The following is a 12,941-nucleotide window of genomic DNA, read 5'->3' on the forward strand; positions in this document are numbered from 1 at the left end:
ATAAACAAGAATGGAAAAAAATTAAATGACAGGCACTATTAACATAACCTTAGTTCACTCTAACATGTTTTAGTTAACCTTGAAAAAAACGCCACATATAATCTCTTCCTTTGTCAGAGCTGGTCAAGGATCACAGAGAAGCAGAGTAATTTTCTAATGTTCACAAAGGAAGTGAGCAAAAGAGGCCAAGACATTCTCCCTCAATTTCCAATTCAGGAGTAAATCTACCAGGTAGCAGAGTTTACCTGTGAACTCGATCTGATAGAGGAGGAAGGGAAGGGAAGGGAAGGGAAGGGGAGGGAAGGGGAGGGGAGGGGAGGGAAGGGGAGGGGAGGGGAGGGAAGGGGAGCTCCAGGTCCCGCCATCACTAGAGGAGGTACATCTGTGGGAAGATGGACCAACCTCCGGTGAGGACCAAGTGCCTCCAAGGCCCTGAATCACATCAACAATGGCAGTTCCAAGTATGAGTTATTGTAAAACCTTCAGAGAGATGAGATCATGGAGATGAGATCAGTGTTTATGGAAATTACCCCTCAGGTGGCTGTCCTCCAAGAATTGCCATTAATGTCAACAATTAGCACAGTTCTTCCACCAGGAGGAGCGAGCCCAGAGGAGGAGGAGGACTCGCAGGCACGGTCTCCAGGTAAGGAGTGCATTTCCAGAGCTGGTTTAGATGAAACTGAAAATCCAAACCTCCAGCTCTGCTCCCTGGGCAAAACAGGAGGGAACCCAAACCAAGTCGGTCTCCTGTGAGGCGTCCTTCCTTGTCTTAAGCCAGACATGCATCATTAGAGAACCCTCGGCTGTGTGCCCTCCAAGTCACCCAGTTCCATAAGAGAAGCAGACAGCTAGCTCAGTTATCAGGTTTACTGTTAGTGCAATAATTCAGTGTTCCAGGGTAATCACCTAAATTGGAGACTTCATCATGATAGATGAGATAGGCAAAAACATGGTTTTCTTCAAAAGTTTATGAGGAAATTAGAGTACGGCCTTCAAGTTCATAGTCTTAATAATAGCTCCTGAGTTACAAAGTAACAGCATAATGAGAATTAACAGACACTTCTAAAATTTAAAATAATGATTCATGATATGTTGTTTATAAAGGGTCAGACAAGATACATGCTTAGTGGGTCATGAATTTTCTTTGAAATAGCCATGAATGGAAAATATTTACAATTTATCATAATAAAGAGGCAAGTACCACTCATAGAAACACATAGAAAAGTAATGTTCTAAACATAATTTGACTTAGTTTACCACAAGTGTCAAAACTGCATACAAATAAATGAAGTAAAATTGGCTGCTTGTGGCTGTATCAATCACTTTCTCTGGTTAAAAGCTGATAAAGATATTCTCTGTACTAAAAGAAGAGTATTTGTTATCAACTTCCTTACTCTCTCTGACATGAAATGGAAAGTGAGAACTTCACCAATGTTTTCTTTTTTAGCATCTTCACTACTGCCTCTAGCCATTCTTGTGATGGCCAAATGCAGCATCAGAATTCTGAAACCTACTTTTTTCCTGTTTTTATTCCAATAGAGAAAATATAATGTGTTTTCAACTAAGTTTGGTCTGAGTCTTACTTGAAAAACTGAGCCACATGCACTGCAGTTTAAATATTTGAGAAAAACAAGTGGTTTAACTCTCCAATTAACAGGTCTGGGATTTTCTAGTCCTTATCAAAAACAGTTTCCATGTTATGGTTCTATTTTTCTTTTTGACAATGAAAGACACTTCATTCAATGATGTAGCTATTGTTTTGACCAAAAAAAACAATAAGTTAGGTTACTGGGCTCCTGGGCCAAGCATGATTTAAGGAAAACCATGTGCTGTTCATAACTGACATTTAAGTAATATAAATCATGACTTGTGCCAAAGCCACTTTAATTCCTTAAAAAATAAAAACAATTACAGTATATTTGAAAAAAAAAAAAACTTTGGCAAATGTAATAGCAAAAGAAAAAACAGAGTCTCTGAAATGAGACACTGATTTCATAATGAAAATCATTACACCGAGAAGTTTTTGTCCACTACTTTGAAATATAATTTAGTTCAGCATGTGAAAAGATACATTTAGTTCAGCATGTGAAAAGATACATTTTCAGTCATCGGACTGATTCCCATCAGCCATTTCACCAGCTCAAAAGGTAACACGTTGAAACCTCAGGTCACATTTCCTAGCTCATAAAAACGTGCCAGAGCCAGGGAGAAACTTTGGTGTTTAGAAACAACCGTGTATCGTGGAAACACCGGAGAGATCTTCTAGACCCGATCTCCACATTAGGACGATCAACGTAAAGCCCAAAGAAGTGAATATTGATACGACTGCATTCACCCATTCTGCACCTACTGAGGGGCCCATATGGTGATCCCATGGAGAAGGGATTCAACACAATCCCCTCTGTCAGGGCGCTTACCTTCTTGTGCAGGAGACAGTCAGGTAACCAAAAAACAAGAACATTTTAAATAATGTTAAGCGTGATGAAGAATATACAATGGAATAATTTAAGTGAGAGCTGCTAAAAGGTCAGGGAAGGCCACTTTGAGGAAAACACCACCTGGATGATGAGAAGGAACCAGCCCTGGGAAGATCTGGGGGAAGAGCATCCAGAAGGCAGGACAGGTGGAAAGGCCCTCAGCGCCATGGAGCTGAGAGCATGCCAGACGCAGGCTGACAGAGCCCTGAGGGGGCAGCTTCAGGTGAGGTGAAAGATGGGGCCTGGCATTCACTCAGGGCTTTGCAGGCCCAGGCGAGGAACCCACTGGAGAATTTAAGGAAGTGACGTGATTTTGACATTATCAAAAGATCCCTTTGATTATAAAATATGCAGAGACTGTATCGAAGGAGGGTGAGTATATCGGCAAAGGGTCTATGTAGGAAGCTGCTGGAGTAGGCAGGTCAGCAATGGCGTGTCAGAGTAGATCAATCAGCCTGGGATGGAGAGAGTGGGGGAATTTCACACTTGTTTTTAGAGGTAGAACGGACAGAATTTACTTGCTGACTTTAATTTTTTTTTTTTTTTTTTTTTTAATTTATGGCTGTGTTGGGTCCTCGTTTCTGTGCGAGGGCTTTTCTCTAGTTGCGGCAAGCGGGGGCCACTCTTCATCGCGGTGCGTGGGCCTCTCACCATCGCGGCCTCTCTTGTTGCGGAGCACAGGCTCCAGACGCGCAGGCTCAGTAGTTGTGGCTCACGGGCCCAGTTGCTCCGCGGCATGTGAGATCTTCCCAGACCAGGGCTCGAACCCGTGTCCCCTGCATTGGCAGGCAGATTCTCAACCACTGCGCCACCAGGGAAGCCCCTTACTTGCTGACTTTAGACCCTATCTCCCTCGTTAGATGCCACTCACTAGATTAGAGCTGACAGTTACTGGGCATTTACTATGTGTTAAAATACCTCCTTTAGTCTTCAAAACAGCCCTAGGAAGTGGCTACTTATTTACCCACATCTTATAGGTGGAAAGACGAGGCTGCGGAAACCAGCCCAGAGCAGGAGGCAGGATTCAGGGCCCGGGCCTCACGGTCTCCACCGCCGGTGCTGTAACCACGGCTCTACCTCTCCCTTGGTGGGACTCGCCCACCTCACAGCTGCTCTTCTTTCTGCCCACAAAGCTTTTTCTGCCCTCTGGCTGCTCTGTGCCTTCTGACAACCAGCAAATGTGATGAAGCCTCCCAAGCAATGCAGGGTTGCTTTGACATTGCATTCTGGCACCTACCTCGCCAGGATGGGCCTGGGGACCAGCGCTCCTTTTAAAAAAAAAACAGATACTGAGGATTTGGACTGTTCATTTTTTAGGGCATCTACTAACCCAGAGCAAAGTGTCTAGGACAGAAACTCAAATTACTTTTAAGGCATGAATTATTGTTCCTTAAATGGTTCAAACTATAAAATTTATTCTGTCTCTTTAAAGCATTGATATTTGATTAGCCAACATTATAGGTCATAAAGCAAATAAAATATGCAATCAATGGCATTTTTGAAAATATTTTACTTTATTTTATTAAAATATCCTAAAGAATGCGTATCAAGTTATAAAGCACCAGTCTAGGTCCTACATACTCCCTACCTGAAACTAGCCAAACTAAATTTCAAATACAAGTCAGAATCTTGTCTTTAAAAGGTGTTGAATTAAATTGTGAAAATATTTTTTACTCATCTCTTTAAATATATGGCAACGTGCAAAGATCTCACCTGATTTTAGCGTGGCACACACTATACCAAACAGAGCCCCTGGTACCACTGCTTAAACTTATTTATAACCAAACTTGGAAGAAGCAGCTCTTGTATTTATATACTTAAAATATGACTGATTCACTTTAATAATCAGTAGATTTTATCAAGCAAACATAGTTCACAGTTCATGAAGACCATTCCAGGTAGAGGACATGCAAAGATGCATTATATAAAGACCATAAGTACCTGGAAATCACAGGGGAAATATCTTAGTATATAAGTACCATTTTTCTTGAAAAATTAATAACATATGTTTTCTACGTATATGATAAAACATTTGATTTTTTACCATTCTCTTTAAATAAATTAATAGCTAAACTGAAAAAAAAAATGACTGATTCACAAACATACGCAGAAAGGAGAATAATTTGTAATGGGCAGCTCAGTATAGAAAGTACCGATTGCTAGATCTTTGAGAATTTCCTAGAGGACTTAAGGACCTGGGCCTGAGATGTCATAAATGCCTGCAAGGCCTAGCTCTAATCTGAGGGAAACTATATCACTATCTCCTATACAGCAGAACTCGGGTCACACACAGCCCTGATCCCAACGCTGGCCTCCCTTAAGTGTGGCCTCCCACACAGCAGGCGAGTCCTGACTCGCAGCTCCCTTACTTGCACTCAGCCCTCGTCTGCCAGCCTAGCCCAGGGGGCACTCAGGACACTGACTGCAGCTCAGCCCCTTGGACCCAACATCTTACAGCTCCCTCTGGTCTAACCTGACACCCAGATGCTAACCTCTGGTTTCTCCTTTCCTACGGGACCCATGGTCCTCTCCTACTATTTTATCAGAACACCCATTGAGACCTCTTGCACTTTGGTCATACTGAAGCATCTTGGCCCAATTCCTGCCCCTCCTGCATCCTCTCCTATTGCTTCCAACAACCTAAGAACGTTGCAAATTAACGCTATCTCATGGCGTTCTGACCATGAACTACAGAGTCAGACCACCAGGGGAACCATGGGTAAGTTATTTAGCCTCCCTGCGCCTCAGTTTCCTCATCTGCAAAAGGGAAATAATAACAGTACACCTACCTCCAAGGGTTTTTGTGAGAATTAAATGAAAACATTTGTAAAACAAATAGAGTTAGTTATTATCATTATTACATAGAATTTAGTTTAGGATAAACATGTCTCTACATAATGAGGGAACCTAGAAAAAAAGCCCACGTTAAAATAATGTCTTTACTAAGCTTTCTAATTCTTAACTGTGGAAAAGTTAGCCAAACCACTAACAGCTTGCCTCTATTGGCATTTTAACCCATTCATTGTAAAAAAAAATAAATAAAAAAAAAATTAAAAGTTAGGGTGGAAAGTGTTGATTCAATTTGTAGATTATACTGAACAAGCATTTTCCTATTATTTTGCCTGAACCAGTCTAATCTTCATCAGTAAGCAAGTACCCCAAACTGTGCAGAATGATGAACTCAGCTACACAGAGGTCTTGCTAGAGGTCCCCTAATGGAAGCACAGAGCTTCCAAACTGCGACGCACAAAGCACAGACTGTGACTTTGGGTGGCTGGCTTTTGGAATATTTGAGCAAATCAAGTCTACATCATTATTATTCAAAATGCCTCACAACTGTCCATTTTCTCCTAAGTATGGACACAAATAGAGCATGGGTCTCTGGGGCCAGAGAGTGAGTTCAAATCCCAGCTCTGCCATCACTTGTTATGTGACCCTAGCAAGTTAGGTAACTTTTCTGTGCCTGAGTTGCTTCGTCTGTAAAAATAGGAAGATGATAGTCATACTGATTGTGACCAGTAAGTGAGATATTATGCAAGGTGCTTAGAACACTGCCTGCCACATAGTAAGCGTAAACCGATGTTATCTGTTGTTATTAGCAACTTGTAGACACAGAGCCTGGTGTCTGCAAACAGAATCAGCCTCTCCAGGAGCCAGGGCAGATTCGTCACCGGTGTGGCGTTTCCCGAGTGGCCAGCAGGGGCCCCCATACACACCCTTCTCCCCTAACCCCCCAACTACTTGAAATGTTAAATGCGCTGAGGAGGTCCCCACCACAGGAAGTCTCGTGTGTTTACCAGTGGCCTTTCTCCACTGAACAGGGACTTCCCTGGGAGGAAAGACCTGACTTCCTGCTTCCTCAGCACTGGAACTGACCCTGGCCCTAAGAGGTGCTCTAGAAATGTGGAATGAATACTCATTCCTTCAGATCTTTGAGTGGCTTTAAATTTCCAATCCCTTATGAAAGTACAAACCCCTCCAGGAACAAACTCCTTAACAAACATCTTAGCCGCAATCAGTGAGCCCTGAGCTGAGGACGGACGAGTGGTGGCAGCGTCCCACTGCCCACACTTCTAGCACATTCCACACCATCTAGTGCCACAATCACAGAGCAAAGACAAAATCTGTCTATTTTGAAATACGGTCTAGAGTCAACTCTGACCGAAAAAAAAAAAAAAAAAAGAAAAGAATAAATGTATTTTTACACACAAAAGTATGTTTCTAAAATGCTTACCTTGTCTCATAAATGAAAGGGCTTTTTCTTTTAAATTCTCAGTCAGTTGTTTCTTTTTAGTCAGGTAATCCAAAACGTAAATATTTGGAGCAAAATTTATCATGTTCTGTTCGCCACAGCCATAAGGCATTCGAATTAGTGAGGTTAAGCCACTGATGGAAGAACCGAGAATATCTCCTGAAAGCACAAGATATTCATGACATGCAGCAAATCCTCAGTAACTGTACCTCCTGGTGGCAAAGAGATGTCCACTGAGAGCAGAAAGCATCTGACACTGAAGCAATATGACTATTCCACTGCGTGGAACATAGTATTTATAGAAACTTTACATCAAGCTTTTAGGAAGACTGGTCAAATAAATGACAATACAGTGGTACTGAACTTGTAGATTATGTGACAAATTAGGAGACTTAGCTCAAAGATACAGCACATATAAGCAAAAACCAAGTTTAAAATAAAATTTCTGAACAAAAATGTCAGGAATTGCATTAGGAAACCATCATTCTTACATGGGAAAGAAATGTTTTATTCTTAATATTCTTCACGTAAATAGAACTTTATTTTGATTTCCTTACTAATACACTACAAATTCTTGAGAAATGATGTTTTTCAGGGCAGGGTTGTGGTATTTTTTCAATGTGCTCTATTTATCAACAACAAAGTAGAACTAACAAGTATAAGTGTTTCAATAAATCTCAGGATCAAAAGGGTTAAAAATATTCTTCAAAGTTAGTAACATAAAGTTAAACAAAACACACGCTTACCACATTCCTCTAACCACAGTCTAACACCATAACTCAAGAAAATAAGAATTTAGAAATGTAAAGGCTGAGTTCTAATTCTGACCTCACTATGGTTGAACTGTATAGAGAAGAATATTGGTCAATGTGGTTTATTTTAGAAACTTACACCATTCCAAGTCCAAACACCTAGTAAAAATCTGCTCCAAAAAAAATGAATCCGAAAAAGAGAGGAAGATCTTCAGGTGGGTATGCTACAGCCATGCTAGCGTATGATGTCTCAAACTTTAGATATTAACACAGAGAGATAAATACCACTGCAGGTTATGTTTTTTATTTTTATTACTACTGCAGGTTATGTTTTTAATATTCAAAGTGAACATAAACTTAGACTCTCAAAATCCAAAGAAGCAAGCTAATATTCACACATCTGGGCTACCAAATAGGTTTTTTTAAAATATATAAATCCCATATAAAAATAACACTTGAAAAACCGTTATTTAAATCAAGCTTGAAAATTAAACCTCAGAGCACTTCAATAACAACAGCAGACTCATTCCAACATAAGGAGCGATGGTACACACTTAAACTTCAAGGCTTCTTCCCTCCGTGTGTGTGTGCGTGTGTACCACATCATCTCCCAGCATCCTGGCACTGTGGGAGGTTCTTAGGCAGAATGTATTCCCCTAAATAGAAAGCTTATTTAATTCTTTTTAAGAATTATATCTAAGTCTCCCAAAAAAGTCCTCTCTAGGGGAACTGGTTGTTTGAGGTTATAATAAAAAGCATTACACTTGCAGGGGAGATTTAAAAGAACCTCTGAAAAGGTGCCTTAAGTCCTGACACCTCAAAGATCTAAACTATCGGGTTGGCCAAAAAGTTTCGTTACATCTTACGGAAAAACCCTAACGAACCTTTTGACCAACCCGATAGTTAGATGTCATTCATCTAAATATTTCTTTCAGTTATTTGCAAAGCACAACCACATAAATAAGCCATCTGTGTGGAAGCTCTGTCTAATAGTTGAAAGGACTTTGGGGTTACCAGAAGGTACCTAGGAGAGGGTGACTAAGTCAGTGGGTAGCTTCAAACTGTAAAGGGTACTTGTGTCTGCACAGGGAACTGCTAGAGGCAGTGGTCCTCAACCTCTGGTTACCAGAAGCACTCGTGGAACCTTTTCAAAACATACATGCCCCAGCCACAGCCCAAGAGATTCTGACTGAGTAGCTCGAGAGTGGATCCCAGATATTTGTGTATTTCCAAAGCTCCACAGAAGGGATATTCACCAGTGGTCGAGAGCCACAGAGGCAGGATAACCATACGAGAGTGTGGTCTGCACAACGGAAGCACCGGCATCGCCTGGGAGCTTGTTAGAAATGCAGAATCCAAGGCCCCGCCCCAGGCCTCCCAAGCCAGGGTCTGCCTTCACACAAGCTCCCCAGGTGATTCACATGCACCTTGAAGACTGAGAAGAACTGGTCCAGGACACACATCTTACCTGCCTTCCTACTGTAATCAGTGGTTGGCACCAGCTAAAAACTTTTTGTAACTTCTTCTCATTAGGATTAAATAAGAAAATACACCTAAATAAGGACCTACTTATAGCACAGGGAACTATATTCAATATCTTGTAATAAACTATAAACTATCTTGTAATAAACTACTCTTTTTCAGAAAAGAATCTGAAAGAGAATATATATACATATATGTATAACTGTAGCACTTTGCTGTACACCTGAAACAATGTAAATCAACTATACTTCAATTTGAAAAAGTAATTAAAAAAAGAAAAGATACCTACAAATAAATGAAAAATATATAGTATCATATACAAATAAACCAGTAGTGATGGTGATATAATCTGTTCTTACCAATTGCAGTGATCTGAACTCTCTCACTACCACTCACTATATGAGGAGGAAAGGAGAAACTCAAAGTTTTCAGGGTAGTTTGTAGCTTGCTGTCGGTCAGGTCTAATAAGACGGATTGTGAATATGATTTTTCTATTCCTTCAGCCTGTTGATAAAAAGGAACATGATTAACATGGTCCCTACTCATCTGTTTACAGAGAACTATATGCAGATAATAAGTCAATCATCTGGCCGGTATATGGTTAGATAAGTACCTACAGTGTCTTGATTATTGCTTCAAATCTGTTAACAAATGTTTCCTTTCTAGTTAAATTAGTCAAAACATTTCATAGAATGGTAATGGAAATGATAAAGGAGAAGATGAAAAGGTGATGAGAAACCCTCTGAGGTAGGTCCTTTTATTATCCAAAGACAGAGGTTAAGTACCTTGTGCAAAGGCACCCTTGACAAAGGTGGGATGAAACCCAGAGCTGTCTTACTCCAGAACACAAGTGCTTATCTACTGTGCTGAGCTGTCTTTTTGTGCATACTGTCTTCCCTGAAAAAACGTACAAAACCTCTTCTACCTGTACTGAGGAATTCCAAAATTCAAAATCTACTTATCAACTTGGCATGATTTAATAGGATCCCAATGTCACACAGACTGTAAATGTAACTTGCCTTATAGTCATACCATAAATTTAAAGAAGACGTTGGCAATTACCTTTAAAAACATACGTGATATATTTTTACATTCAGATGAGAAAACCATTAGGCATTACCAGGAGGGTGGAGAAGATGACCTACTCAGTCTTGAAAACAAATTTAACCAAGAGAAAAACCACCTTCTGCTTCCTTTTCAATTATGTATTTCCATTCTATTTATTTAGACTTCAAGTATTTACCTTCACTAAAATCCTCTGGGTGACAGCATCGGAAGCAGCAGGTGAAACAGCTGTGACTGTGATGGGCATTTCCCCCAGATGTGTTGGCCTGACCGGGAAAAGAACAGTTGCCCCATCCTCACTGGGAACCAGAACCGTCTGCTGGTGTCCTGTGGCATTTATTTCATTCGAAGCCATTAGAATATCAAACGCGTCACTTTTCTCAATGATTACCTTAACCTGGAAGAAAAAATCATCACAGCTTTTGTATAATAAATTGCTCCCCAGTAAAATGTTGCTCTAAGTGCAGTTAAATCTATGAGGCCCGACACTAGAGAAAAATGAGACAGAAAGGTTCAGCCAAGGGGAGGGTGAAAGGGTGTCAGGAAAAACCTAGTTTCTTTCCTATGCTTTCTCCATCTACCTCAAGACATGTGGGGAAATGGCATTCTTCAGTTCCATTTCTAACATTAAACTCCCACTAACATTAAATTCTCTCATTTTCCGAAGCCTGAGTGAAAGGAGGTACCCAAAAAGGTTATTTCATGTCATGGTACTGCCACCAGCCTGACTCATCTATGTCATCCTGGGACACTGGTCCCATCAGAAAAGCCTGAGGCAAACAGGATGAAATGTTATTACATTCATTGACAGTCTCTGCTAAAATTATTCCAAGAAAAGTATGACTCAGACACTAGTCCTGAAACACATGTCGGTTGTAAACTTTCATAAAATATGTCAAAGTTGCCAGGCTCATCAAGAATCATATTCCTCTGGGTCTTAGATTTTATGAATTGTTTTCCCATTTATTTTCTCATCTGTTTCTCAAAATATTTCCTACCTGACAGATGAGTAAACTGCAATTAAGTTATTTGCTGGTAAGTGGAGGAGCTAGACATTGAATGTGGGCCTTCTGACTTTTGCTCTCTACACTGGACCATGTTGACAAGATTAAAAAGTAAAATTAGAAAATAAGAAACAGTTTACTCTCTAGACATAGTGCTTAAAGCGGTTATGGCATTTTCAGGTAATAAGGTTAATTACAATCCCTACCTACTCCGGGAGGAAAAATCATTTCGTTTACACTACTGCAGGCACAGGACAAACAGTGGGCCTACCCCTGCCTTACAGGGAACTGACTAGCTAAGGAGACACCGGGCCATGACTCAAAAGACAAAGCCTTGAAAACAGAATATAAACACACGCACAACAGCATGGGTGACATTCCTCAGGAAAGACACCTTACTTTCAAACCGGGTCTCGAAAGGAATAAATTCTTGCCACCTGCCATGGGCACAGAACAGCAGTGAGAAGCGGCGACACATTCTAGATGTGGGAGGAGAGTAGGGGAAAAATGCAGGGAGGGTGGGCAGGAAAGAGAAAGACATGCCACAGAGACGAAGTTGCATGACTAAAGCAGAGAACCCGTGCTAGAAATTAAGGCAAGGATGCTTGGACATGCTAGGAATATCCTTCGACATTAACAAGCAGAAGAAATTGTGGGCCAAGTCTGGCTATTTTCAATCTCCCAGAAATGTATAGAAGGCTTAGATGCCCAAACACTACATAACCCAATCCCCGCATGTTTTCTTCATTTTTTTCCTGAAGTGTAAATGATGATTAGTATATTACCTCAGTGGCATCTTTCAAATAATTGAATATGGTTACTTCCAAAGCAAATTCTTCACCTCTGATAACAGAGTAGGGAAGATTCAAAAAAATGAAAAACGGTTGGAAGGATTGGAGCTGAAAAGAAGACAATGAATACAGATTTTATTCAAGTCCAAGTACTTCACACTTTATGCAATTAAAAGCAAATCTCACAAAATCTGTGACGCTTATAACTAACTTCACATAGAAATGTCCACTTGCCTACCAACAGAAAGCACACAGCAACCTATCCCAAATGAATGGGGGCACATTGATTTGATTTATGTTATTTAACAGAGTAACCACTACATTTTATGAAATGGCTACCAGGAACCAGGGACTTGACACAAATTATTTCATTTAGTCATTACACCTACGTAGGCAGGTGTTATGATCATGTTTTACAGAAAAGAAATCTGAAGCTCAGACATCTCTGTAACCGGTACAAGATCACACTGCTGCAGAGTGTAGGAGCCAGAACTGGATCCCAGCGTGTCTGAGGCCACAGCTAAGTCTCTCTTCTTCTACTCTGCCATGTTGATTCTACCATTCTTCTTCTAAAGCCACTGGCCAAATGAAACAGCATCTGTTTTGGACTCATGTGAAAAGTCTAAATGATGTTTTGCCTGCTACCCTGTAACATATACATACACATACTTGTGCTTCCTCATTGGTCACCCAACTCTGATAGCAGTGGCCACGCTTCTCACTGGCAGCAGTTAATCCCCTCCTAGAGGTTTATTTGGACATTTGTGGAAGCATCAGACTGTCACAATAGTGTGCTCTTGGCACTTAGTGGGTGAAGGTCTGCGTGCTCAGGACAGTCCCAGACAAGGAAGAATTGTTCCGCGTCCCTCATGATTCTTGAATGTTCCTTCATGTAGATAAAGTACCTGCTTATAATGACCTGGGCTTACAACCTAATTCCAACGTATATGTAAACCCAAAACATCTGTCAGTATACAACTATTTTGTAAATCAAGAGGAAACTACACTTTGTTTTGTAACTCTTTCAAAACTTGTTCACTATTTCAAAACTTTACATCACCTCAGGCAGCACCACTCAAGGTTTTTGAGTTGCTAAAACAATACACGTATATCAAACT

At 40.6% G+C, this 12,941-nt stretch overlaps 1 protein-coding gene across 4 annotated transcripts in view; it reads right to left on the bottom strand.

Annotated features, from left to right (window-relative positions):
• The window catches only part of CD109 (CD109 molecule), a 134,849-nt gene that overhangs the window by 22,153 nt on the left and 99,755 nt on the right, over positions 1 to 12,941 (bottom strand). For all 4 annotated transcript variants that reach the window (XM_059941790.1, XM_059941789.1, XM_059941792.1 and 1 more), the window contains 4 exons: positions 11,818 to 11,931; positions 10,207 to 10,425; positions 9,323 to 9,467; positions 6,712 to 6,888 (listed from right to left, as the gene is read on the bottom strand). In XM_059941790.1, coding sequence (XP_059797773.1) covers positions 6,712 to 6,888; positions 9,323 to 9,467; positions 10,207 to 10,425; positions 11,818 to 11,931 — 655 coding nt within the window. The remainder of the gene's footprint in view (positions 1 to 6,711; positions 6,889 to 9,322; positions 9,468 to 10,206; positions 10,426 to 11,817; positions 11,932 to 12,941) is intronic.

Source organism: Balaenoptera ricei, chromosome 12 (genome assembly GCF_028023285.1).
Source record: "Balaenoptera ricei isolate mBalRic1 chromosome 12, mBalRic1.hap2, whole genome shotgun sequence".
NCBI classification, from domain to species: domain Eukaryota; kingdom Metazoa; phylum Chordata; class Mammalia; order Artiodactyla; family Balaenopteridae; genus Balaenoptera; species Balaenoptera ricei.